This window comes from Aspergillus multicolor, assembly GCF_047715735.1.
Source record: "Aspergillus multicolor strain CBS 133.54 unplaced genomic scaffold BDW74scaffold_2, whole genome shotgun sequence".
Lineage (NCBI taxonomy): Eukaryota > Fungi > Ascomycota > Eurotiomycetes > Eurotiales > Aspergillaceae > Aspergillus > Aspergillus multicolor.
The window spans coordinates 1,413,450-1,438,711 of NW_027395953.1; the positions used below are offsets into that span (position 1 = coordinate 1,413,450).

The 25,262-nt window shown below is 51.6% G+C and overlaps 9 protein-coding genes across 9 annotated transcripts; 4 read left to right on the forward strand and 5 right to left on the reverse strand.

Moving 5' to 3' along the window:
• Positions 1 to 61: 61 nt before the first annotated feature.
• Positions 62 to 1,634, forward strand: dph1 (2-(3-amino-3-carboxypropyl)histidine synthase). The gene is made up of 2 exons (XM_073732916.1): positions 62 to 361; positions 408 to 1,634. The coding sequence occupies exons 1-2, from the start codon at positions 220 to 222 to the stop codon at positions 1,559 to 1,561; spliced, it is 1,296 nt and encodes a 431-aa protein (XP_073588819.1). The 5' UTR covers positions 62 to 219; the 3' UTR covers positions 1,562 to 1,634.
• Positions 1,635 to 4,589, reverse strand: BDW74DRAFT_48167 (uncharacterized protein). Its single transcript, XM_073732917.1, has one exon. The coding sequence runs from the start codon at positions 4,429 to 4,431 to the stop codon at positions 1,708 to 1,710; it is 2,724 nt and encodes a 907-aa protein (XP_073588820.1). The 5' UTR covers positions 4,432 to 4,589; the 3' UTR covers positions 1,635 to 1,707.
• A 1,638-nt stretch (positions 4,590 to 6,227) lies between these two features.
• BDW74DRAFT_173565 (uncharacterized protein) lies at positions 6,228 to 6,846 on the forward strand (the record flags this gene model as incomplete). The annotated part of the gene is made up of 4 exons (XM_073727812.1): positions 6,228 to 6,271; positions 6,327 to 6,416; positions 6,529 to 6,683; positions 6,746 to 6,846. The coding sequence occupies 4 exons, from the start codon at positions 6,228 to 6,230 to the stop codon at positions 6,844 to 6,846; spliced, it is 390 nt and encodes a 129-aa protein (XP_073588821.1).
• A 750-nt stretch (positions 6,847 to 7,596) lies between these two features.
• On the forward strand, positions 7,597 to 11,478 carry BDW74DRAFT_48189 (uncharacterized protein). The gene is made up of 9 exons (XM_073732919.1): positions 7,597 to 7,866; positions 7,970 to 7,985; positions 8,107 to 8,129; positions 8,180 to 8,297; positions 8,369 to 8,468; positions 8,528 to 9,971; positions 10,022 to 10,118; positions 10,167 to 10,952; positions 11,011 to 11,478. The coding sequence occupies exons 1-9, from the start codon at positions 7,743 to 7,745 to the stop codon at positions 11,441 to 11,443; spliced, it is 3,141 nt and encodes a 1,046-aa protein (XP_073588822.1). The 5' UTR covers positions 7,597 to 7,742; the 3' UTR covers positions 11,444 to 11,478.
• A 397-nt stretch (positions 11,479 to 11,875) lies between these two features.
• Positions 11,876 to 13,097, reverse strand: BDW74DRAFT_48185 (F1F0 ATP synthase subunit 5). The gene is made up of 4 exons (XM_073732918.1): positions 12,834 to 13,097; positions 12,355 to 12,669; positions 12,194 to 12,283; positions 11,876 to 12,142 (listed from the first exon to the last, which is right to left on the reverse strand). Exons 1-4 carry the CDS (start codon positions 12,996 to 12,998, stop codon positions 12,029 to 12,031), a joined length of 684 nt encoding a protein of 227 aa, XP_073588823.1. The 5' UTR covers positions 12,999 to 13,097; the 3' UTR covers positions 11,876 to 12,028.
• A 122-nt stretch (positions 13,098 to 13,219) lies between these two features.
• On the reverse strand, positions 13,220 to 14,760 carry BDW74DRAFT_48232 (Mob1/phocein family protein). Its single transcript, XM_073732921.1, has 6 exons — positions 14,638 to 14,760; positions 14,397 to 14,568; positions 14,017 to 14,180; positions 13,865 to 13,958; positions 13,679 to 13,812; positions 13,220 to 13,621 (listed from the first exon to the last, which is right to left on the reverse strand). The coding sequence occupies exons 2-6, from the start codon at positions 14,417 to 14,419 to the stop codon at positions 13,380 to 13,382; spliced, it is 657 nt and encodes a 218-aa protein (XP_073588824.1). The 5' UTR covers positions 14,420 to 14,568; positions 14,638 to 14,760; the 3' UTR covers positions 13,220 to 13,379.
• BDW74DRAFT_48231 (putative intracellular protein transport protein (Sat1)) lies at positions 14,761 to 17,777 on the reverse strand. Its single transcript, XM_073732920.1, has 3 exons — positions 17,059 to 17,777; positions 15,971 to 16,999; positions 14,761 to 15,916 (listed from the first exon to the last, which is right to left on the reverse strand). The coding sequence occupies exons 1-3, from the start codon at positions 17,597 to 17,599 to the stop codon at positions 15,033 to 15,035; spliced, it is 2,454 nt and encodes an 817-aa protein (XP_073588825.1). The 5' UTR covers positions 17,600 to 17,777; the 3' UTR covers positions 14,761 to 15,032.
• A 429-nt stretch (positions 17,778 to 18,206) lies between these two features.
• Positions 18,207 to 19,052, reverse strand: rrg9 (mitochondrial ribosome assembly protein RRG9; the record flags this gene model as incomplete). The annotated part of the gene is made up of 1 exon (XM_073727813.1): positions 18,207 to 19,052. The coding sequence occupies one exon, from the start codon at positions 19,050 to 19,052 to the stop codon at positions 18,207 to 18,209; it is 846 nt and encodes a 281-aa protein (XP_073588826.1).
• Positions 19,053 to 21,062: 2,010 nt separating this feature from the next.
• Positions 21,063 to 24,627, forward strand: BDW74DRAFT_48239 (WD40 repeat domain-containing protein). The gene is made up of 4 exons (XM_073732922.1): positions 21,063 to 21,792; positions 21,849 to 22,120; positions 22,175 to 22,999; positions 23,054 to 24,627. Exons 1-4 carry the CDS (start codon positions 21,256 to 21,258, stop codon positions 24,606 to 24,608), a joined length of 3,189 nt encoding a protein of 1,062 aa, XP_073588827.1. The 5' UTR covers positions 21,063 to 21,255; the 3' UTR covers positions 24,609 to 24,627.
• The last annotated feature ends 635 nt before the right edge of the window (positions 24,628 to 25,262 follow it).

Here is a 25,262-nt window from a genome sequence, read left to right on the forward strand (position 1 = left end):
TTCGAGCCTCGAGGAAGAGCGATGATGAAATCAGGCCATGAGCCCCAGGTTGTTGGAACACAGTCCGGGCGAAATGCGGAGAAGCCACTTGACAGACCGGAAAGGGTTAGACTCGGCTGCCCCACCTGGCCCCTCTTAGTCAGACTCCGATTGGGAAAAAATGGTTTCATCCCACTTCTTATCTTGAGTACTTGTACAACAGGCAACCAAATCGGCAGGATGAGTGACTCCATTGAAACTCCTCAGACAAACGCCTCTCTCCGGCAGCCGAAGAAGCGGTTTGTTGGAAGACGCACAGCAGACGCGCAGGCACAATCATCACCGAGCGTCCAGGATGTTGAATCCACAAGCATACAGAAAGGTACAACAGGCCACCCTCAATTCTACTCAAATGCTAAACATAACAGCTGCGCCCCGAAGGACGCCCAGAACCCTGAATCAAGTTCCCATTGAAATCTCCCAAGACCCGGACATTCTCGCCGCCATCGACCTCCTCCCCAAAAATTACTCGTTCGAGATCCCCAAAACCATTCACCGCATCCGCACCTCCGGCGCAAAGCGCATAGCTCTCCAATTTCCCGAAGGCCTCCTCCTCTTCGCAACAACAATCTCCGATATCCTCACACAATTCTGCCCGGGCACGGAGACCCTCATCATGGGCGATGTTACCTACGGCGCATGCTGCATAGACGATTACACGGCCCGCGCTCTCGGCTGCGACCTCCTTGTCCACTACGCGCACTCCTGCCTGATCCCTGTGGACGTCACAAAGATCAAGACGCTTTACATCTTCGTCGACATCAGCATCGACACAACGCACCTCCTCACAACCCTCGAGCGCAACTTTCAACCAGGCAAGACAATTGCCACCGTCGGCACAATTCAGTTCAACGCAACCCTGCACGGCCTCAAGCCTGTCCTCGAACGCGCCGGGTTCAACGTCGTCATCCCGCAAATCACTCCACTTTCGAAAGGCGAAATCCTAGGCTGCACCTCGCCAACCCTTTCCAACCAGCAAATCGGCTACCTCCTATACCTCGGCGACGGCCGCTTCCACCTCGAGTCCGCCATGATCCACAACCCTTCCATCCCCGCCTACCGCTACGACCCATACTCCCGCACCCTCAGTCGCGAATCCTACGACCACACCGAAATGCATACCCTCCGCCGCGACGCCATCTCCACCGCACGCTCCGCGAAGAAATGGGGCATCATCCTCGGCTCTCTCGGCCGGCAGGGAAACCCGCATACTATGGCCATGATTGAGTCGCATCTTAATGAGCGGGGGATTCCCTTCGTCAATCTACTTCTTAGCGAGATTTTCCCGGGGAAGCTGGCGGCCATGTCGGATGTGGAGTGTTGGGTACAAATCGCTTGCCCGCGACTTAGTATCGATTGGGGTTATGCGTTCTCGAGGCCATTATTGACGCCATATGAGGCTCTCATTGCTCTGGGAGTTCGAGAGGGCTGGGAGAAGACACATGAGGGTGTTTACCCGATGGACTTCTATGCCAAGGATGGGCTGGGACGGACAAAGCCGCAGACCGTTCAGGCAGCATAAGCTATGTATTGCGTTTCGAAATGTGTTTACGATCATTTACGACTATATAGACAGGAAAGGGAAAACAGTTGTTACGAGCACATATCACTCGAGTTTCGCTTGATTTAAATTACATGATTATCTTGACTCATTACAGCAGAGATCTATCAGCCCTTGACGTCGTCTGCGCTGTCCATGTTGTGATCGCTGGTACTTTCTCTTCGAAGAGAGAGAACAGTTTTGCTAGCGATCTCAGCAGACCGCCACGTAGTGACCGCCTGCTCGACTTCCTCGAACATCTCAATAGTGTCCTTGACGATGCCACCCTCATCAGACTCAGATGTGTGCTGCCGATGTCCAGATCCACCTTCCGGCGCCATTGGGAATGCTGGCCCAAAGCCACGCTGTGGGATTGGGTTGTACATGACTGCGTTGGCAAACATTCGTATCAGTTCCTTCTCTAGCTGCGCTGAATTAACAATCGCCTTTGGCGGAATGACATCTTCGGTTTTGGGCAGCATATGAATGGTACTCTTCGATGGAACCGGAGACTCGCCGTCCGCAACTGGTGTATTGGCGGCTTCCGTGGCGGCGGCCAAAGCCTTGCTCCCCTGACTGATGCTCGACTTTATAGATTTCAAGTCCTGCGGTCGGTATATAAGATCTCGGTAGCCAGGCGCCTCGCGTTCCGTCAGAGGTTTGGCGAACATAGATGCATGTTTATGGGTCAATACATCATTCATGATTGGAGTGCCGGTCCCTCGAAAGTTGCGCGCACACAGCACAAAAGGTGCCGATTGATCCGAATCCGCATGGTTTATTTGACTGAGCTCGGGCTGGGGCGGAGGTCGAGGCTGAGGCTCTGGTTCAGAGATCTCCTCACGTTTGCGCTTCGGCCGACCCCTGGGGACTCTTTGACTAGTAGAGCTACGCTCGGGCCCTACAGAACTAACACCCGCTGGAGTACTTGGTACTTCGTGCTTGACCTTGCCAGCCTCCGCCCCTGGTTCGTCATCACGCGAATGTATAGATCGCCCCCGACTTCTCGATGAAGCGGCGCTCCTGTCACGTTTCCTCCCAGCCACTGGAGTGGTCTTTTCCGTTTTTTTCTTTGTGCCTGCTGGAGTTGCATCTGTTGCCTTCTTCCTTCCCCGACCATTACCCTTTCGGCGCGGAGGATCGGGTTCCGGGGTTGCCGCTCGTGAACCGAATGGTGACGGTGCCTTTTCGCTAATCGGACTGACGTCTTCTGGTCGAGGTCTTTCGGGTGAGCGAGGAGAGTTGGGAAGGGTGGAAAACGAAGATTGCTTCCAAGGGGTGGATGATCCAGGAGTCGCGATTGAGAGCCGCGGTCGTGACGCACGCGGTAAGGTTGCCGGGAATCCTTGAGGGCGTCCCACAGGCGTCGCAAACCCAGATGTGGAAACTGGAGGTACTGGTGTTTGGAAGGCAGGGCGAGAGGGCTGTGGCGTCGATGGAGCTGCCACATGTTGAGGACGCGGCACCACCTTTGGCGTGGATTGGATGGGCAGCGGTTGAAGAGGCTTGATGTGACTTGCAGGTTGAGATAATGAGGATGAAGGAGGTTGCGGGGTATGCTGTGGAGTTTGTGGTTGGTTCAAAGACCATTGTTGGAAACTGGCTTGAGGTGGTCCACGTGTGATAGCGGGGGCTGCACTCTTCTTTGCAGCGGGTTTCGTGGCCGAGGTGGGCTTCGGCGGTGCAGGAGAAGCAACTGGTACATTGGTCGTCTGCGGAGGCTGAGATAGTTGAGGTGGTGGAGGGGGCGGTAACGGAGTAGTTGCGGGTTCGCGGGGAGGAACAGGAGCTGCGGTAACGGGACTTGGTAACGGCTTTTGAGCCTGCGTAGGCGGCACGTTGACTGGCTTTTCCTGGACAGGTGCGCTGGGCGCGGCAGCAGGTGATTGCTGAGCCGATGGTATAACTTGTCCATTGGGTAGTTGTGTCTGTCGTGGAAGATCTGCCGCGGGCTGATCTTGTTGAGAACTGATGGGAGGACCTTGCAACTGCTGAGCCGGAAGCGGTTGCTGTGATGTAGGTTGCGGCGTCGCGTGCGGCGTGCGACGTAGAGGTTCTGGATGAGGTAACGCTGGAGGTTGGATTTCTGGTTGGGGTTGTAGTGATGGTGCCTGCAGGATCTTTTGGACTTCTGGCTGTTGTCCAAGAAGTTGCGCCGGTGACTTGATTCCCGAGGGTAGTGGTTGTTGAATGAGCTGTGTCGGCGGCTGATCCTTGCGGGGAGGCTCTGGCCAAGATTGGTCTATTTCTACGCTCGTAGAAGCCTTGACCGGGATAGGTATCAGCTCTGTGGCAGGCTGTGGTTGAGCGACTGGTACATCGGGCGTATCTAGGTCCATCGGTTCTGTCGCAGGCCCCAGTTTTGTATGGGTTGGCGTTGGTGCCGACTCGGTCGGCTTCTCTTGAGGCGCTTCGCGCTCTTCCTTCTCGAGTCGTGCGATCTCATCCTTAATGTCCCTATACCGCTTTTCTTCAAGCTTGATCTCCCTGGTAACCAATTCCTTATATTTGGCGTACAGGTGCGGCACAAGATACTGAACAAATCCGGGGCGAGATGCGTTGATCTTGCGCTTTTTCGAATTACTAGGACTTGATTCCGAGTGATGACCGTTTGGTTCCTGGGAAGAGGCAGACGAATTGCTTCCATCGTCGTGCATTAATTTCGAATAGAGGTCCTCCAGCGCCTCTGGGGTGAGCCTGCGCGGATCAAACGCGCCATTTTCGCGAATAAATCTGTTTTTGCTCAGAACATCTGATATCGAAGCAAAGTTGGTGGGTTGCGAATCGTGTGCGGCGAGAGTCTGGAAGAAGAGAAGGGATTCAAGTGGAGTGTAAGCCGATAGAGAAGGCATCCCCCATTGCCCGCGCGACCGGCCACTGGGGGAAGAGGACGGAGGGATGGGGGCCACGGTGAGGAAGGGGGTTATGAAAGAGAAGCCCGCAGAGATCAACTAGGACGATACTGATAATATTGGTGCCAGTCGCAATTCTTCTGTTTGATTGGTGGTTGATAGCGCAGGTGAAAGCGCTGATCGCATACGGGTGGGTGTTCAGACCATTGACGCAATGGACCAAGGGGAATACCCTGGAAGAAGGGCGACACGCGACGAGATCGGATAGACGGAAGCTCGGGAGGTGGAAAAAATACAGAAAAAATTGTTGAAAAATTAGGACATTCGAGGAGATACAAAGTGGGTGAGACAAGGATGGAATCGGAGGTTCAGGGCGCGAAAATGGACGAAAAAGAGGACGTGAAGCTGAAGCAGCGACTGGGGAAAATCTCGTTTCGAGCAACGTTTCCGTTTCTCAGAGTCGCGGTTCCCGCCTAGACACAACAGCAGTGACGAGGGACTTGCACAGGAAGAGTCACGTGAAAGCGATCGCCGCGCCAGCCAATAGCCGTATGTAATGTAACCGGCTTACCTGCGGAAGCGCTATGCTAGATGACGCCACGGGTTGCCCCGGCATCATCGCGAACTACGGGGTCTGGGGGCCGTGTTATGCATGAAGCAGCACCTGGAATGGTCCACGGTCCGAGCAGAGCCGGAGCATTGTTGTCGCCTCGCCTGCTAAGGGATCTCAGATGAGTTCTCTTAGTGTACTCTGCATGGAGTCGAGTCTCCGATGACTCCAGAGTCCGAGTCAATCGAATTATGATACGGTATTTTACGGGCTCCATCGTGTCAGGGGTCAGCCTGAAATTGCCCGTGCCCCTTTCTAGCTAGTAACGCTGAGAATCTAATCTATAGACTCGGGAGTCGGAGTATACGGAGAATAGCTGCCTGGAGATAAAATTTCAGCCATGCTCTGTGACACCTACTCGGTATGATTATCTGCAGCTTGCCAAATGACCCCGGGGCCAAATACTGCAAGGCTTCCATGTGTGAAAGGCGCTATAACTCTGTAACTGCTTGGTGGATGGAACTGATGGATCTTTGTGAGTATCCAGTTGAACTGTGGGGAGATTGAGAGCACTATTTAGCTTCAACAAATGTCAGTGGCCATCAAGAGCTGTCGATTTGGACCCGTTCCTGACTATAGCTCGAGTCAATCTCCCGTCCCCTTTCTCTCCCTCCCTGTGCCTGGGGCCCCTTGCACTCGCCTCGCCTCTCCTTTCTTGCCTTCATTGCTTCTTTGATGCGCCCCTCATCAACTCGAGCTGTTAGATAAACCGCCAGCTTCTGAAGCAGCCATCCCGAAACTTGAACCGTGTAATTTGACCGTCCCCCCTTTTGGTCGTCATCTCTGTCATTTCTCCGATCGTGCAGGGCCCCTGTCAATCCAACTAAAAAGTGGTCCCTCCTGGCCCCATCAAGAAGAGGAGTGCGACAAGGTTGTCTTCCTTCCAACTTCCCTCATCAACGACTCTGCTTCTTGACTTTATCCATCCACTCTCTTCTTCGCGGACCTCCTTGAGTTATAGCTTTCAACTGGTCCTGATTTCATCCATATAATAACACCTTAGTACCTACGTTTCGGCGATATCTTACTAGCCGCTGTTGCTTCTCATACTTCAATCGACTGTGATACCCCTTTGCCGCGGCTCTGCTGAACCGGCCTCGAACTTCTTTCGATACCAGAACCGATTCTTCTTCGACAGTTCTCGAGCTTATTTATTATCCATATCATTAATTCACAATACCCAACAATGTCCGACGCAGACCAAGAAGTTAAGAAGGCCCGGCCGCAGTCGTTCGTTGTCCCCGCTTTCTGTATACTTGACCGAGCGCTAACTAGAGGCACGCAGGACTATGGCGCTGGCTTTCTCTTCTGCACTAGATTCTGCTTTCTCACTAGATAGCGATGTCGATTATCTCTCGCAAACCATCGATCAGAAGTAAGTTCTTCCTGGGCCCCTGGCATCCGCCCTTTTCTGGGGGGGGGGGGAGGGGAGCTTAACTCATCCCCAACCCTCGAAATATTGAACAATAGGCTGACCGGAACCCTAGAAAATACCAGATGATGATCCAGGAACGAGAGTTAGAAGAACTCCAGGCCAAGATTCGCCAGGCCGAAGAGCGACTGAAAGCGCGCGGATCAGTTATCATGAGTGGTAACAATCAATCTTCAGGGGTACATGGAGAAGGGGGATATCAGTTCACAGGTAAGATATAGACAACCTTGCGTCATGCAGCAACCTGATTCTGATGTATTGCTTTCCGATAGAATCAGCCACAACATCGCCAACGGACACGACAGGCCAGTACTCGAGCGGCGACGAGCAACGGCAGCGACCAGGCGACCGGCAGCAGGGACGCAATTCCTGATCGGACGTTGCCCGTTAGGGCTGGCAGAAAGTACTATATTCGGCTAAAAGTAGGGCTCGAATGGGCTCGACTCTGACTGCTCCTCGTCTTGATCCCTGGTATTCTAGCAGGCACGTACGTTCAGGGAATCAGATTTCTTGATTTCTGGCATGCGTGCGCGTTTTCGGCTCGTATCCGTCAGGCGTTGGACGATTGAAGATGTCTCTTTGATCTATATCTCACAGCGATGCATCCCTGGCGCCTGTAGCATTGTTTGGCGTATTCGGCTCGGTCCGCATTTGAAGTCCCATCATGATCGCGCCGGCCAGGAGCCTGGGTTTGCTCAGCTGTGGCATTCTTGTTATTGTCATTGTCATTGCCATTGCCGCTTGAGTGTAGTCATGTACTGGCCTGAATTATACTCCGTATATCCATCATGGTACATTCCAGATTCTCATGAGAAGCAGGGTGATATCTTGACTGGTTATAGACATAGTCAAGCTCGTATTCATTGCGGCGTTGTGAAACATAGAGGTAGTTGTCTGTGGCTTGAGATTGCGAACTAGTTCAATGAGCCGGGATGATTGTACCTAAGTCAACCAGACTAAAAACGCCTCCCAACTACAAGCGCCATAAACCAAGATGCTTGGATGATGTCAGTGCACTGATTGCTTGCGCTCCACTCCAAAAACCCTGGAATCGGACCATAAGCGCCCGGAAATGGAGCAGATTGCACTGGGGTGCGGTCCAGACTACGACAGCCTGGATGCACGATAAGCCTGCTGGCGTACATCCGTGCTACGTATTGACAGGGCCACAGCTCTTCTTCTAGCTGCGCTCCCCTCTTTCTCTCTCAACCTCCTTTCCCTCCTTAACCTTTTCCCTGTTATTAACCCGGGCCGTCAAGTACTGCGATCATGGTCCTCATAGACAAGCAAAGCTACACCTCCCGCGAGGAACAACGCCTCAAGGAGGATCGCGATCGCATCAGGTACTGGAAAAAATGGGGTCCCTACGTTGCAGAGAGACAATGGGCTACTGGTAGGTGTTTTCGAGTCTCTGGTTTCTGCTCAGTCATTGCTCTTTGTCGGCGGATATTTCTGGGGCCGTTAAAGCTGACGAACTGCTTTTCAAATCTCCGCAGTACGCGAGGATTATTCGTGAGTCTCCCATCCAATGTCTTATTTACCCCTCCGTCCTCTTCGCCTAGTTTCACTTCTACCCGTGCAATGACTGTATATTGCATTATCATGCATTTGCTGACCGGCCTATCACTGCCAGAGCAAACGGTGATGCTTGGAGCTGTAAGCAACCTAAACCCCGCGGGGGCGGACCACTTGCTGATCGACACTAGACTTTAGCCACGACCACGCCCGCTCGAGAACCTATCGCTGGGGCGAGGACGGAATAGCTGGTGTATGCGACACGCACAATCTACAAAATATCGCGTTTGCTTTTTGGAATGGAAAAGAGTATGTTCCATCGCCTTTGGATTGGCTGTTGGCCCCATCTGCGACCGTGCTCTAATTCCCCATTTTTATAGTGGTTTCTTAAAAGAGCGACTGTTCGGTCTATCCAATCCACAGGGAAATCACGGCGAGAGTATCAAGGAAGCTCACTTTCATGTTGACAACACTCCTACGGTATGTTCATGTGGGTCTGAAACAACGACGGGCTTTTCTCTAATAGCCCTACCTCTCAGCATTCGTACATGAAATATCTGTACAAATATCCCCAGAACGAGTTTCCATACCAGGATCTGGTCGAAGAGAACGCTCGACGAGGAAAACAGGACCGCGAGTACCAGATCCTCGATACCGGCGCTTTCGACAATAACAAATACTGGGATATCTTTATCGAGACAGGCAAGGAAGACGACGACGAAGATGAACTTGTGTTTCGTGTGATTGCATACAACAGAGGCCCGGAGCCCGCTCCTTTGCACATTATCCCACATGTCTGGTTCCGAAACACTTGGTCATGGGGCTACGAGGGAAGAGTGAAACCTTCTATTCAGCAGAGTGCTCCGCTTGCTGTCAAAACGAGCCACGACAAGCTAGGGGAGCGTTATGTCTGTTTTGCCCCTTCTCCCGCTACTGGAGACGGTCAAGAAGATGTCGTACCCCAAATGTTGTTTACTGATAATGAAACGAACAACGAATTATTGTGGGGTACGAAGAACGATCAGCCTTACGTGAAAGATGCCTTCCATCGTTACATCGTCAATGGCGAGAAAGATGCAGTCAACCCAGCTAATGAAGGTACCAAATTTGCCGCCTGGTATGCTTTCAACGAAGGCGAAGGAGTACCTCCGGGAGAGTGCGCTGTTGTCCGCTTTCGCCTTTCCAAGAAGGTCGAGCCTTTCGTGAACGAGGAGGAGCTAGACGATGTTATCGAACAGCGTAAGACGGAAGCTGACGATTTCTACTACCACATCAGTCCTCTACCAATTAGCGACGATTTACGGAACATTCAACGTCAGGCGTTCGCAGGTATGATGTGGACAAAGCAGTATTACCATTTTGTCTGGGATCAATGGGCCAATGGCGACCCCGGCTTGATTCCCCCTCCGCCAGAGCGAAAACAGGTCCGGAACCAGCAGTGGAAGCATCTGCATATGGATGACATCCTCTCCATGCCGGATTCCTGGGAATACCCTTTCTTTGCTGCCTGGGACACAGCTTTTCATTGTATCCCGCTGGCTATGATCGATCCTGAGTTTGCCAAGCGGCAGTTGGATGTCCTAACCCGAGAGTGGTATATGCATCCGAATGGACAGCTAGCAGCCTATGAATGGAATTTCGGAGACGTTAACCCTCCTGTTCACGCCTGGGCGACTTTCCGGGTTTTCAAGATCGAGCGCAAGATGTACGGCCGACAGGATCTTGATTTCCTTGAACGCGTTTTCCAGAAACTACTTCTAAACTTCACCTGGTGGGTGAACAGAAAAGACTACGACGGCAAGAATGTCTTTGAGGGCGGCTTCCTTGGGCTCGATAACATTGGGCTCTTCAACCGCTCTGAACCTCTTCCTACGGGTGGAGTTCTGGAACAAGCTGACAGCACCGGTTGGATGGCTTTCTATTGCTTGAGCATGCTAAACATTGCTCTCGAACTGGCCAAACATCGCCGAATCTATGAAGACAGTAAGTTATGCTCATACAATTGTATATGTTAGCATTCTGACGTGGACCAGTTGCATCTAAGTTCTTTGAGCACTTTATTCTGATCAGTGATGCCATGACCTTCAAGTCTGGAGAACAAGAGAATTCCTTGTGGAACGAGGAAGACGGGTATGTCATAACGGTCAAGTCAGTTTCATATTAGACTAACCAGCGCAGGTTCTACTACGATGCGATCTCATACGGTGGGCCGTGGACACAGCAACTTCCGGTACGGTCACTTGTTGGGCTGATCCCACTCTATGCGGTATCAACGCTCGAACCTGAGTTGATCAACAAGTTCCCGTCTTTCAAGCGCAGACTGGAGTGGTTCGTCGAGAACCGCCAGGACGTCGCTGAGCGCAATATTGCTAGTATGAAACGTCGGGGAAAGAGCGACCGTCTTCTCTTAGCTCTAGTTAGTAGGGACCGTTTAGAGAAGATCTTAAAGCGCATGCTCGACGAGACGGAGTTCCTTTCAGACCACGGAATTCGGTCGATGTCAAAGTACCACGAGGATCATCCTTACTCTATGGACGTCAACGGCCAGACGTTTCAGGTTAGCTATGTTCCTGGTGACTCGGACAGCGGCCTCTTTGGTGGCAACAGCAACTGGCGTGGCCCAGTCTGGTTATGCGTCAACTTCCTACTCATTGAGTCCCTCCTTCGTTTCTACATGTTTTACGGAGACTCCTTCAAGGTCGAGTGTCCCACGGGATCGGGAGATTACATGCATCTTGGCCAGGTAGCGGAGGAAATCCAGCATCGTCTGCAACATCTCTTCGCGCGCAATGACGAAGGCCGCCGTGCAGTCTACGATGGCTCCGATTTGCTCGATTATGACGAGCACTGGAAAGACTACATGTGGTTCCACGAGTTCTTTGACGGCGATACCGGCCGGGGACTGGGAGCATCCCATCAATGCGGCTGGACAGGGTTAATTGCTAAGGTTATCCACGACACAGGGTATGTTTTCCACACCAACTTTCCTCGCCTATATGTTCTCTGCTAACTACCAAAAAAGTGTCAACTGCCGCCTTCCACAAACCCCGCGTTCCCCATTCGCCGCAGCAAGCCACTACTTCGACGACATCTTCACCCGCTCCGTCCGCAGCCAAAGCCGCCGCGGCAGCAGCGCAAGGCCGTTCGTCCGCCGCTCCTCAACTAGCCGCTCCATTGGCAACAGGAGTGACTTCGAGTCTGCGTTTGCGACACCTGCGCCTCAGACACCTGCTGAGCCCGCAGTTGAGGACGATGACGAAAGACACAGCAGGTCGAACGGGACACCTGGACCGGCGTTCGACGAGCATGTCTCCAATTATGTGGAGAGTCAGTTGCAGCGTGTGAGGAGTCAGGCGTCTATGGGCGCTTATGAGGATGAGTTTGAACCGCAGGTTGATGGCGCCAATGGTAATGGTAATGGCCATGCCAATGGGAATGGGACTAATGGACATTGATTTGCCGCGACGCTCTAGAGTGAGGAGAGTTTGTTCGGTTCGAGTCAGTAGATCGGTATACAGGGTATGCTAGAGGTTAGAGCTGGGAAGAGTGAGTATCAGGCTCTGCATTGCCTCTGTTTTCGTTTGTCTTGCTTTTAGGATGTCGTTTTCCCTTGCACATGCCTCTTCATACATATCCCGATTTGATGATTTGCAGTCAGTTCGGAGACATACGTTTACGATTCTCGGTTGCAATATAAACTCAGCATGTTTATACTTTGTCCAATGAAATGTCATTGCTGCCGTCAATATCTAGCTGGCTAAGCTTAGTTTTTTGAGTACCTCTACAATCTCTTCCCAGGCGATCTGCAATTCAAGACTGCTTACTTGCCCACGTCCTTCATTCATATGTCCAATCTTTGAAATAAACCAAAATAAACACAACAAGTCTATTCTCACCAAACTCAAGTCTCAATTCAACGGACTCTCGCATAGTGCAGCGGGATGCTAGGGTACATAGGTAGGTAGGTAGTAGAAACTATAGGTAGGCGATAGATAGATATAGGGACACAACAAAAGAGATACGGGGTCGGTTAGGTTAATTTACAGAGCATCGGTGAGAGCCTTGTTGAGCTTGGCGATCTTGGAGGAGACGCTCAGGTCGATGGTGCGGTCACCGATCTCGACGACGAGTCCGCCGACAATGTCGGGGTTGACCTGTTTGTGGGTTAGTTGATGTAGCCCTTGGCGGGATCGGGGGAAGCGTACCTTGGAGACAACCTTGAGCTTCTTGCCCTGGCTGTACTCGGACTTGGCAACGGCCTTCTCGAGGCGGTTGAGGGTGCGGGCGTCGAGCTCCTGCGGACATTGTTAATATTCATCTCCACGAATAACGTTCATTGGCGATTGAGAAAGGCAGAGATTCGTACCTGAGCACTGGTGATGGAGAGCTCGATCTCACCACGGTGAGCGCTCATGAGAGCACCGAACTTGTCGACGACATCGTTGAGCAGACCGAGACGGTTGTTCTCAGCAAGGGTCGCGAGGAAGTTCTTGAGAAGGTCGCCCTTGTCGGCACCGGCAACCTTCTGGAGCTCGGAGACGATAGCCTGCTTGTCGGAGACGGACAGGGTAGGGGTGGAGAGGATGTTGATGAGCTTGGGGTCGGCCTTGAGGGCAGCACCGAGGTTGTTCAGGGCCTTGGAGGTAGCGTCGAGGGAGGAGGCCTTGGCGGAGGCTGTGTACTATTTTGGAAGAATTGCATTAATTACCACAGACTCGGGTTTGAATGTGATGGTGACGGTCGCGGTTTGTATAAATTGCCGTTTGGTGATATTGAAAGGGTTTTCGGCTCAACGGATCCGGTCGAGCTAGCTAAGCTATCCACGCGGGTTTGGGGGGAGCATACCAGAGCAGTGGCGTAGGTACCGTCAACACCGAAGAGAGAGACAGGGGCCTTGACCTCCTGGGCAGCGGTGGCATAGGTGCGCAGGCCGTTAACAGCAGCAGTGCGAGGGACGGAGACCTGGGCGGAGGCACGGAGGCCAGCGCGGGCGAGACGAGCGGAGAGCATGGCGATAATTGACGCGAGAGACGGGCTCCGACGGTTTTAAAATAGGAAATGGAGAGAGGGTGGAATTGGACGCGAGACGGCGAAGACGGTCGACACACAAGAGGGGCGTGAAGACGATGCTATTCGGATGAGGTCCAACTTCTCCCGGTCCCAGTCACGTGAGATTCCGCACACGCCGAGAATTTCGGGTCGTCTACTAGTTATTTACTCCAGGAACAGCATTCATTCTTTGCCCCATCTCAATTGATAGTTTTTATCGTTTTCATGAACAGCTGATCTAACTAGGAAACCGTGCGATATCACCATGCGGAACACCTTAACGCCAGACCCCGTGCTTCGTTCTCATCAATTGCTACGTAATCGCCATGACCATGCAGGCTTTCAATCGCTTCGCAGCATGCTATCCACCAGATCTCCCAGAGGCCCCCAGAAATCCTTTCCGCTCGCCAGCCGATGCTCATCGATGAAGAGGACGTAGTGCTTGAAGCTGGTGTTGAGGTGTGGCTCAAGACCCAGATGGACGATCACAGGGTAGTGGTGGCAGTAGATGTGGGCATATACGCGGTACATTCGCTTGAAGATCTGGCGAACAAGACTGGAGAATGCCTTCGGAAAGGGAACACCTGATAACTCAAGTCAGCACTACCTGGCCGCTTCCTGGTGGAAATCGGGCCTCGTACCTAATCGACTGGGAAACATCTGCTCGTTGTCGATGTTTCCCTGCACCCAACTCATGAGATGCTCGATGTACTCAGGCGCAGACATCTTCGTGGGACGCTTGTAGTTCTCCGAGTCCTGCCAGAGGTACTCGAACCTGTCTACCAGTCAGCTCATCGTTTGTCACCGTTCCTGAGCGAGCCTCGTACTCATCTGTCGCTTTCATCTCCGGGCATGTCTGGGGCGAGCAAAACTCGGTGATAGCTCCGTAAAGAAGGTTGATCTGGTTGTAGAAGTCGACCACTATAGACAAACACAAAGTCAGCCCAGGACCGACCAGAAACGTATGCGACAAACACACCATTGACCGCTAGCCACTCATTAACATCCTCCCCCTCCGGAAGCTTCACAGCCTTGCGCAAACTCCCACTCCCTAGTGTCGCCTCCGCAAACTGTCTCAACTGGTAACTGGTCGTTCCCTTGGCCGCAGAGCGCGGCTTAAAAGGCGCTCTTGTCCGAGCATTGCTAGGAGGAGTTAGTACGCATAAGCCTTGTTTCAGCGCGCGAACGGCAGGTGATAGATATGAAGGAGGGGCTACTAATGGAGTATGGGATATATGAACGGTGCTGAATGATGTAGAAGGGGGCAGTGTTCGTGATTTTGGGGCAGGCGCTGAGGACGATGGCAATGGAGGGGTATCAGGGTCATCCGCAGATGAAACAGAAAGCATGGGGACGGACATTGTGGTAATGAATGAAGCCATTGCTATCTCACGGCTGCGGCAGATTGATAAAGAGTGACCTTGACGAGCGAAGGGGTTGGAATGCGTCGTTCGGTAACTCGTGCGCTTGCGGAATTCGACCAGCGGGTTGGATAATGTGTTTCGTGAGGGAAGATTGAACTATTTGCACGCTGATAGAATGATGTGGTTAGCAGACGGTAATACAGATGGTGTTTGCAGCTTTTTTTATAGAGACTCACTGCGTCAGCGCGCTCAGGCCGCGAGGAGACAAGGATGCGACGTTGAGCTGCGTGGAGGGGTTGAGTTGCCGAAGGGGAAACAGATGGCAGCTGAAGATCGAATCGCACCTAGCGATCGCTCCTAGCAGAGAACTAGAAATAGGAAGGCGCTCAAGAACAAGGAAAGGAGCTTTAGGGCGACAACCGATTGAATCTTGAAAACAGTGTATCGACTCCCTGCATGGATCCCCCCACGATCGGAGCCACGGTCCATGGATAAGTGAGCTCCGCCGCTCGTTGCCCTGGCAATCACGACAATACACATTCGACATCCATGTGCAGGTGGATATCAGCTAGTATATACCGGGCTATTTTACATCTTCAACGTCATGTTCTATGATTCGATATGTTCAGATTTAGATGGAGTGACCTTCGTTCTCTTCCGGCAATCGCTCCCGCACAGTCTCTCCGTATATAGTGATGGGGATTGCAACCTCAAATGACTCGCAGCCTAAATGCTCTAGAGCCGACATCGTGGCCCCGCGGTCATCTTCAGAGACCGTCTCTAGCAATCGCGCACCGGAAGGACCCGGGCCCAATTCAGTTGGCGTGCTTGTAGTAACGAACTCAAATCTGAGCTCCCACTCGACATTGACACCGCTCGTGAGTATCGTGGGAGTGGCAGATATCGGGATCGCAGGACTGAACACGACTCTCGTCGAGTAAAGAGTAATTTCAAAGAAAGACGCATGTACTCGGCGCGTCGCTCTTCGAATACTCGCGCTAGAACGCACCGCCAGATTCGATTCAACCTTCTCAGAGCTCTCTAGGGTCGCTCGAAGTGCGTAACATGGAAGTGCCGCATCAGCAAGATTTACCGTTGCAACGAGGGTCTCGCCGAGCCGGTGGGCTGGTCGGTTGAGCACTACAACAGCGATTCGACGGCCCCCGCGCGCAATGTCAAAGCGATTTGGGCTCTGCGACGAATTGACCGTCTGGTTACTTCGAAGGATGGCGAAGTCAATGGCGTCTTTGCACGAAACGGGCCCTCCTGTTAGATCATAACTTGGCCGCCTTTCGGCGAGCGTGCTCGGCAGCTTGAGGGAACTGTTGCGAGAGCGTTGTTCGAGAATCTCATCCACATACGCTAAGAACTCGGGGGCAGATGTCCACATAGGCTTGCTTATGCTCTCGGCCTTTGCGATTACCGGGGGAAGAGAACCAACTTTCTGCACCCTGGCCTCGTCCCGTAAGATCACATAGGGCCGCATCAGATCATGCCCGATGATTTCTCCATGGGCTGGAAAAGATTAGTCAAATCGTAAAATGATTGTTGACAGAGCACGGTGCTTACCATTTACGCCACTGAAGACACGGAACGGTATGCTAATGCGGTTCACTCGTTGGGGCTCGTTGCTCCCGCTGGGTCGCTGTGTTCCTATAACAAGATTGTAGGATATTTTGATAGCCTTCCCCTTGTGGCTCGCCGGTAGACCGCTGGGTAGAGTAAAAGCGAAAGAAAAAGACTGCTCCTCCCCTGGAGCTAGTCGAAGGTCCACGAAGAGAAGCGATTGGGGAGTTGACAGTAAGGGTATTGATTTCGACGAGGACACGCCTCGCATATCTCGTAGACCGTCCAGGTCATTATTGGAGAGCAATCCACTGATAGACTCCTCTATAGAATTCCAGTTCAAGGCGCCCCAGAAGCCGCCGCCTTTTCGACTTTTGCTGCTAGATGAAGCAGGCCTCGAGTTCGCTGTACCGCCGCCGTTCCCTGCACCACCAACCACACCCTGCCGCTTGACCTCGTCGAAAGCAGCTTGGTTGATCAGCGACCCATCTACTGTGAATGATGCGCTTATTTGTGCATATCCCATGAGAAGCGCCTGTCCAGTCGGAACCGGCGCCGCTGACTCCATGCTAGACATATGCCGGCTGTGACGTGGGTAGCCTGCGCGCAGCATAGAAGTTGAATAGTTTGTATATTCTGACTGTAGAGTCTCTGTGGAGTTGTTGCTGAGAGAGTAATATTCTCCACTGCTTCGATGGCTTCCACTTAGACTAGACGCTGACAAGACTTTCGATTGTGGCAATTGCCCTGGAGCGGCCAAAGAAGCAGAATCTTTGGTGGTTGACGCAGGTGTCCCGGTAACAGGCCCCGCGCTTGACTCGCTTTCCGGCGCTGGAGGAAACTTGAAATCTATGGGCGGTAACTGAGGTCTTCGTCCTGGTGCGCGTATCTGAGGTGTCGGTCTTATGGGGCTTGGGGCTCCAGATAAAGGGCCGCTAGGTCGTATCGCATCCATGTCGACTCTCAATCCCCCTGGAGATTGCTGGATAGGGGACTCAGGCACTGGAAATCCGCGAATTGGGCTTCGTAACCCTAGTGAAAAAAGTGAGATTAGTTATTGTAGGCCTAGTATAATATTGCGCGCCGAGTACCTTTCGGGCTATCCTCATAGCCTTCATATCTTCTTGGTACAACCTGCAGACTTGCGGAGCGGCCATGACCCCTCACCGGTCTTGAGTGGTTTAAATGAGACGGGGTCCTCGGTGTTTTATCGCCAGCGACGCTCAAATTCCCTCCTTCGCTATCGATTGACAGTATGGATATTGACCTCTTATGCTTGTGGCCGGCCGATGGGCCAGTTCGCGGCGTAGAGGGAGGCGGGAAGCTGTGAGAGCCGATCAACGGCGAACTCACGGAGGATGAAATGCGATGGGACGTGCTCTTTCGAGGAACAATAGGGTATGAACGGCGATTAGGATTTCTGAAGGGATTCGACGGGAGCCGTAGGGAGAAAGAATCCGAGCGAGGGGTCATCGCAGCCCGCGACTGCTTCCTCAGATGGAACGATTGCGCATTGTTCGGTTCTTCGCCGGTCTCCGCAACGTTCTTGAAGGTAATGGTACATTCAACATCTTCCCCAGCGAAAATAGACTGGTCTTTCCATTTGACGAAGACCTGAATGTCCGATGACATAGCGAACAGCGGGAATCACCGCATCGGCGGATGAATGTAAGCTAGTAGGTGAGGGAGCTGAAGGAGCAGACGGTGGATACCGGCCGCCACCTCGCGGAACAGGGGTAACAGCGGGGGTATGGATATGGAAGTATGAAAATTGTGAAATGCCAATTATGGCATATGCAGAATACGATCCATTGTTAATAATCGGGTGAAGGAGAAGCAGTGGATGAGTGTAAAGGTGAGCGGGTGCTTGTCGAAGTTCGAGTTATCCCCGTTGGCGGAATTGCGGAGTGGTGACCTCGGGGTCGATTGAGCTAGCGCATCGCTGCGAGATACCAAGCTTCAAGAACTTGCGTCAATTGGATATCGCTTTGATAATGAAGGGATGTTGTCCACGCCTTCAATGCTATGTGGGTTGCCAGCACGAGAATTCCAGAGGTGAGAACCGTAAGTGCCTGGAGCTTTCCACGACAGAGGACATATCCTTCCAGCTCGGAAGAACAAATCTGTGTAAATAACACCACAAGACGCTTGAAATATACCGCTAACATACATACTGACTATAGATTAATATACAGGTGGTTGTTGATCTGATATGCATATGATTGCCCATGCAAGCACCTCAGGAGGAGTCATTAGACGCCTGGGCTGGCTTCGGTTTGTAGAGCATCTTCTCGGGATCGCCCTTATAGCCCGGGAGTTTGGGCCGCAAGCCCAGCTCTGCCATATGACTCCAGATCCGGTCATGTCGTTGCTCCCAGCGTTTCCGTCGTTCCTCTAACTGTTCCCCAGATGGGCGCCATTTGCTTTTCAGAATCCTCCGAATAGCTTCAGGAGATACTTTGAACTCGTCCGCGAGAATAGCGGTCGTGAATTGGTCAGGCGCGACGTGGTGTAGGTGACGTATACCCTCCATCGCATCAGGAGAGAGCTTCTTAAGTGGTGCCCATCCGTTCGGGAATTTCTTTTTCAGGGCTTCTTTGTGAATCTCCCATTCTTCACGTCTTCTGGGAGGCTTGGGTTCGGCGCTTGTCGATGTTTTCTTTGCGGATTTTTTGGAATCTATCTTAGAATCACGGTCGCCCACTTTCTTTTTATCTACCGACTTTGGTTCGGCTTTCGTTCGATGCGCGGAATTTGAGCGTTTGGCGCTTGTCTTGGCTTTAATAGAGGATTTAGTGTTCGAGTCTTCCTTTGTAGCATCCTGTTTGTCAGTGGTAGTTGAAGGCTCGTTCTGACTGGTCGCTGGCGTTTGGTGCTTTTGAGCAGAAGTGACAGGAATGGAATCAATGGAAACAGTGGTGACGGTCCGTCTGCCTAGAAGATGGTGGCGAGGAAGAGAAAGACACGCTCGGTTCGAAGGGCGTATTAACGAGCTGCGAAGCTGAGGGGTTACTTCGGAAGAGAAGACGGTCTGAATAACATTAGGAAGCGAGATCTTCGCTGACCTGGGGCAGAAGGACTGCATGACAAGCGGATTGCGATGTATATCGAACGAGGCGAGATATGTGTCGCGATCAGGAACGGAAATTTTGGAGATAAGCTGATCGTTGCCTTAAGGCAAATATAAGATCATGTGACTCTCTCATCTCCAATATTCGACCAATCATGCAAAGTTCGACTAAACATTTCATGAAAACAAAAAAAAAAACATTTGTGGATTTAGAAAGACTGCTCAAATGTAGTAGTGTGGCCCATGTGCTGCAGTCTGCTGCTATGCTAGATATGTAACGCTGGAGTCTAGAAACCGACTGCACAATCACTGTCAAATTAGATAGTTTACGAAGATAGATATACGCCCTACTCTCATCATTCCAAGATGTTGTTTGTAGCAGAGACATGAACGCTATTTTTTCTATTAAGTTCATGGGCTATAATGGAAACCTTGAAGGCTTGCTGTCGCTGTCATTAATATTGGATACTGCTCCGAAGTGGAGCATCATGCGGATAAGCATCCCCGCAAAAGTTTGTCCCCGCAAAGCCTGACGATTTGCCAATTTAGAAAGTCTGAAGTGTGGAGCAGATTGGTCTCACTTTCCACAAGCATAGGTACTAATCCTATACTCCGGAACGCGGATCTTCTTTATAAACTCCTACAACCGTGTCTCTCGAGCTGGGTATTCCTTGGGCTGACCTACCCAAGTTCTATTCAACAGAAGACCGCCAGTTGTCAATACAACCGTTCAATATTGTCATTACGCGATTGATAATTAGAGGATCAAAGATCTGCGTTCATTTCTAGAGGATAACGTACCATGAGAGACCGGGGTTCCTTGAGCTTAGCAAGCTATGACGGGCTTGGTTTGGTTGAAAAAGCACAGCCGGTAATCCAGCCCATAGGCCCTCCGCTGACAGAGAAGAGGCGTGCGGAGTAAAAACCAGTGTGGCTAAATCATGATGTTGATGGGAATGGCGCCCTACACCGCACATCCTTCAAGCCCAGAATAGCGGTAGATTGATAATAAAGTCCTTCCGCATAGTATCAGAAGGTTTGCCAGCAAGATATCGGTCTCTACGTGACCGACAGAACCTCAAGTTGTATAACGAACTACCAATCTGCGACTGCTCAAGTAGACTCTACCATCGAATTGACGCGGGTAATAGAAACTCAGCGGTTGTCAAGACAGAGACTCCGGTAGCTACTGAAATGTCTTCAAACGCGTTTATAAGGTAGACAAAAGAGAATGGTCGGTCTACCATGGTCATGTTTCATGGTACATTGCCCCGCCCGAAAATCCGACTCCCGACAAAGCGTTAATAAAAGATACTCGCAGAGTAATCGGCATGCCTCGACAATGTAAAGTCTGTTAGAATACTCCGGAGTACAGGCCAATGACTACATCAGGAAGGTTGCACAGTAAGCGGGGACCAGGGGCTATAGCTATGAGCTTGTGCCTCAGTCGTCAGGCAGCAATCTGGAAAGTCGGCGATTGGCCCGCGTATCGCTCTCCACACTGCATTCTGAACCTCAAACATTCCCAGTATACCTACATTCTGATGAGAATCCGTCCATGAGAACAAGTATAGATGATTTCTGCTGCTATCCAGAGTGCCTCAATCAATATGCATCAAGCAAGCTAGGTTCTTCCTCCCAGCCTCCTTGTTCACTGCCAAGCCGAGTGGTTCTTAAGATCGGATCCTGTCCGTGCTCGCATCTCCGCTCACTAAATCTTAGCAGCTCGAAAAGCTCCTGTCCAGATCTCTGCCTTAACCCTGGATCTCCCGTCCGCAGCCCCAATCTTTGCTCAATCTTCATCTTTGCATCCCAGTCCGTCTCTCATTGAAACTCTTTTCAGTCGCTCTTTAAGCTCGGTTTACACTGGCCAATCCCTCGCTTTCGCCAATCCCGATCTCAGCCTGTTTGTCCTCGAACCCCTCTTATTTCGATCCCGCGGCCTCAGCGAGTCAGCTCCAATTAGCTTGGTAGAACGGCCGAGATATACCCAATCGACGGACATCTCCAATCGTTACCTCCTCCTACTTCTTTCCTCGACCGCATCCCTTATCGCGCCTTCCTATATAGTCCGACATACCCTAGACGAAACTCTGTTTACCTTGAGGACATCGATCAAGGCCGGCCACTACTTTCTCGTTTCGGCAAATGCAGCCAAACATCCTACAAATCTCTGGGGACAGTGCAGCTTCCTAATTGCTCTTGGCCCCAATTTGTTATGGCGAACAACGCATTGGGCGTCAAGAGCAAGACTGCTGGCCCGAATCATTCACTCCGGATTACTCCCTCCAATTCTCCTTCAATCAGACCACCGACGCGCTCCGCTAAACCGTCCCTATATCAATCCGCCTTGTCGCTTCAGACGGTAATTGGCACGACTACAACTACACCTAATGGTTTCTCATATCACGATCAAAGCAACTCGTTTGCCTTTTGCGCTGGGTCCGCCGCTGTATTGGCGGAGGTGGATGAGGGCAATGTGAAACAACGCTTCTTTCGTGCGCGACCGACAGCCAGCAGTATCAATCCAATAACCTCGTTCTACAACCAGTGCACGCCCCCATCTACGCCTGATGCTAGAATCAAATCTCTGCCAGGTATAAAAGCCACGCCCCATAACGGTAGCTACAATAGCTCACCGTCAACCGAAGCAGTGGACGGGTCTAGTCCCCGCACATGGTCATCAAGGGAGAGGGTGAAGGCGGTTACCAGTGTTGCTATAAGCCCGAATGGAAGATTTCTTGCTCTGGGAGAGGTAAGTGTAAAGATCATCTGCTGTGGAAGACAAAAAACCTTTACTGACCATCTTAGACGGGCTACAACCCTCGAGTCCTAATATTCTCAACCGCAAAGGACGCACCTCCGGATATTCCACTCTCAATACTCACAGAGCATTCATTTGGTGTTCGTGCCCTTGCATGGAGCCCAAACTCGCAACATCTAGCAACTCTCGGGGATGTAAACGATGGTTTTCTCTTCGTATGGTCCATCGGCCTCAAGAATGGATCAGCAAAACTTCACTCGACGAATAAATGCACAACCGTTGTTCGTGATATGACTTGGCTAGGGCAAGCTCTGATTACGTATGTATATCAAAAGGCTCTCTTTGACTATGTTGAGGTACTAAAATGTCACAGAGTGGGAGTTAGACACGTGAAGGTTTGGAGACTCCCAGATATCAGGCCTGTGTCCCCGTCCAAGTCTCGCACAAACACCGGCGAATCTTCCAACTTCGTCACTCCCAAGGCGTTATCTGGGAGAAACTGCGTCTTGCATACGTTAGCTGACAGTACATTCACCAGCGTTGTCGGAATCTCTGATTCAGAAGCTATCGTCGGCACTGATTCGGGAGCACTCTGTCTTGTCGATGACAACGATGGCAACGCCAAGCTTACTCTCATACAGCAAATGGATTTCGGTATCACCTCACTAACAGCGGACTCGGACCGGGCTTGTATATGGGTAGGTGGGCGTGGTAGACGTATACGAAGACTTGCATTCGAGTCGCTGCGACCACCAAGCAGTTTTCCTTCTCCACGTTCCTTTAGTCGATCACCGACAGAGCCAAAGTCGAAGGAACCAGCTATCACCTGCATTGGCTCCCTTGCCTCTCATCTGATCACGGTGGACGGCACCAAAGCAATACATGTCTATCCGGTCAATGATCTCACGGATGAGGGCGAACAGTGTGACACGGGAATCGCGATGCCGGCTCACCGAGACTCTGTTCTTGGTGTGGGACTACTGAAGATGCCGAATCACCTGAGTGCAGATTTCTTTACCTGGTCTAGCCGGGGTATGGTCAAGTTTTGGAACACTCAAGGCGAGTGCCGTGATTCGCGGACGATCCCTGTTGAGCCACTCGCAGGCAGTGATGATGGCGCCGCAAATGAGCTCAAGATATTGCGGACAAGTACCGACAGGGGCCTGTTTGTATCCGGCGACAAAGTCGGCGTTCTACGGTATTGTACCACGCAATACCTCGGTTTTGAGCTTTCCCGCTGACTTCACTATAGCGTACTAGAAGGACAACAGTGGAAGTGCGTGGACGAAGTCAGGGCCCACGGGGGCGAGATTACAGACATTGCCCTCTGTGAAACTACCGACTCGTGCGTGATTGCTAGTTCTGGTCGTGATCGGATGGTGCAGCTTTTGGAAAAGCGCGACAACAGCTTTCAGCTGATCCAGACCTTGGATGACCACGTCGGGGCTGTGATCCAACTTCTTTTTGTAAATCGAGGAGAAAGGCTACTGTCTTCATCTGCGGATCGTACAATTCTGGTAAGAGAGCGTGTTACTCGTGAAACCGACGGGATTACCGCGGTTGCCTATATGGTATCAAGAGCGATTACCTTGAGATCATCCCCGGTGTCAATGTCCCTCTCTCCAGATGACCCAGACAGTGTCGTTTTCTCGACTGTGGATCGTTGCGTACACCAGTACGACTGGACTTCCGGCCGCCACATCTACACTTTTCGCGCTGCTGATTTGGAGTCAAATGATACAGTAATCATGGGTTCATTAACTGTGACTTCTGCTATCCCCGGACAGAACCCTAAGTTGCTTATCGGGGCCTCGGGAACAGACAAGTCAATCCGTGTATATGACATGGAGAAAGCTGCCTTTCTCACCGGCGAATTCGGCCACACGGAGGGTGTCAGCGATATTCAACTGCTGGAAAGGTTTTCCGATGCACCCAAAGATCAACCGGAGCGGATATTGATAAGCTCTGGCATTGACGGGGTGGTCATGATTTGGAACATATCAGTGCAATCACAACAGACGCCGGAAACTACACAGACAAGCTCCAACGATGAGGACGATAATTCCTCAAAGGAGCCAGCCTTATCTAGACCTCCTTTACGGAAAGTGTTGTCTCGGCAAGACCTCGCGGGATATCAACGAACGGAGGGCTCAGTTTTGACCTCTACCCCGGCACGCGACAGGCCGGAGCAGTCCCCGCTCTTCTTGCGCAGACTGTCGCGAGCATCTATTGTTCCAACCTTGAAAAATGAGAGCTTGGTGCCAGCGACACCTCCCTCTGCACCACCACGTCGATCACCCACATCGTTTGTTCGGCCAGAGAGGCTGCGCAATTCGCCGTCGCCACCCAGCCCAAACTCCACCGGCGCAAAGAAGACCATGGAGTCACGCCACCGCAACAATGGCCGCTGTTCATCTCTGGATTTTCGAACAAGGTCTCGAGCTTCTGAGAGAAGTGAGTTCGGTAGCTTGAACACATCAACTGAACAGGTTTGCCGCACTCTAAAAGCATACAGAAAGAAGCTCAACGGGTCGAATGAGTATTTGCAATCTCAAAAAGAGCTAGAGCGAGAGCTAGGTCTTACGCTGCGTATCCTCAACTCACGGGCGAAAAAAGCTGAGGCCCAGAAATGTGAGGCTGAGACTGATAGCAGCGGCAAAGAAAATGAGAGGATTCCTCCACCTCCCCCAGTCTCGGGCAAAGGTGGACGTATACCCCGTCGGGTTCCGTCAACACCAAACTTGGGCCAAAAGAAATCGCCGAGGTATTCTCGTCGGCGCTCGCTTGATGCAGCAGGAGAAGGCTGATATGTTCTGCCTTTTCTATATCATTCACATTCATTTGTCTAATTTTCTTCTTTCCGATGGCGCTTCTTGGTGTTGTGGGGCTTTTTTGGAGTTGGTATCGATAGATCTTTGCACTTGCAAAGCGTGTGCTGTGCTGCGAACATTCTTTTCTCGTCTTGCGTTTTGTCTAAGCATAGCAGGTGTTTTTGTTTGGAGGTACCCCATGGTTTTGCTTTACTCCATAGCGGCATGCGTCCTCTAGAACGTAAGGATTGCGGTCCTCAAGGGTTGCATTTCGTTGATTCTTGCTTTCGCCAGTTCCGGCTTCTTTTCGAGCCAGCAATGGCTTGGTGGTCTGGTTCTAGACCACGATAGGGTTGTGCTTGATTTCTTGCTTGGTTCTAGATCTACCTGCGCAGACCTCTAGACAGTTCCACAATGATACCCATCTGCATCCGAATCTCCGAAGCCTCCTAAGGCCGGGGGCTCTAGAGCTTATACGAGCCATGCTCATTTCTCAACTGCCCTAGATTAATGCTAGTACAAGGACAGTTCCTCTGTGATGGACCTTATCTACGCTTAGTGCGATGAACAATCTACTAAGAATAGGCTCAACAAACAGTTGCACGTACTATTCATACTAGAATGGCTACATTATAGAGAACGATCGTTTTC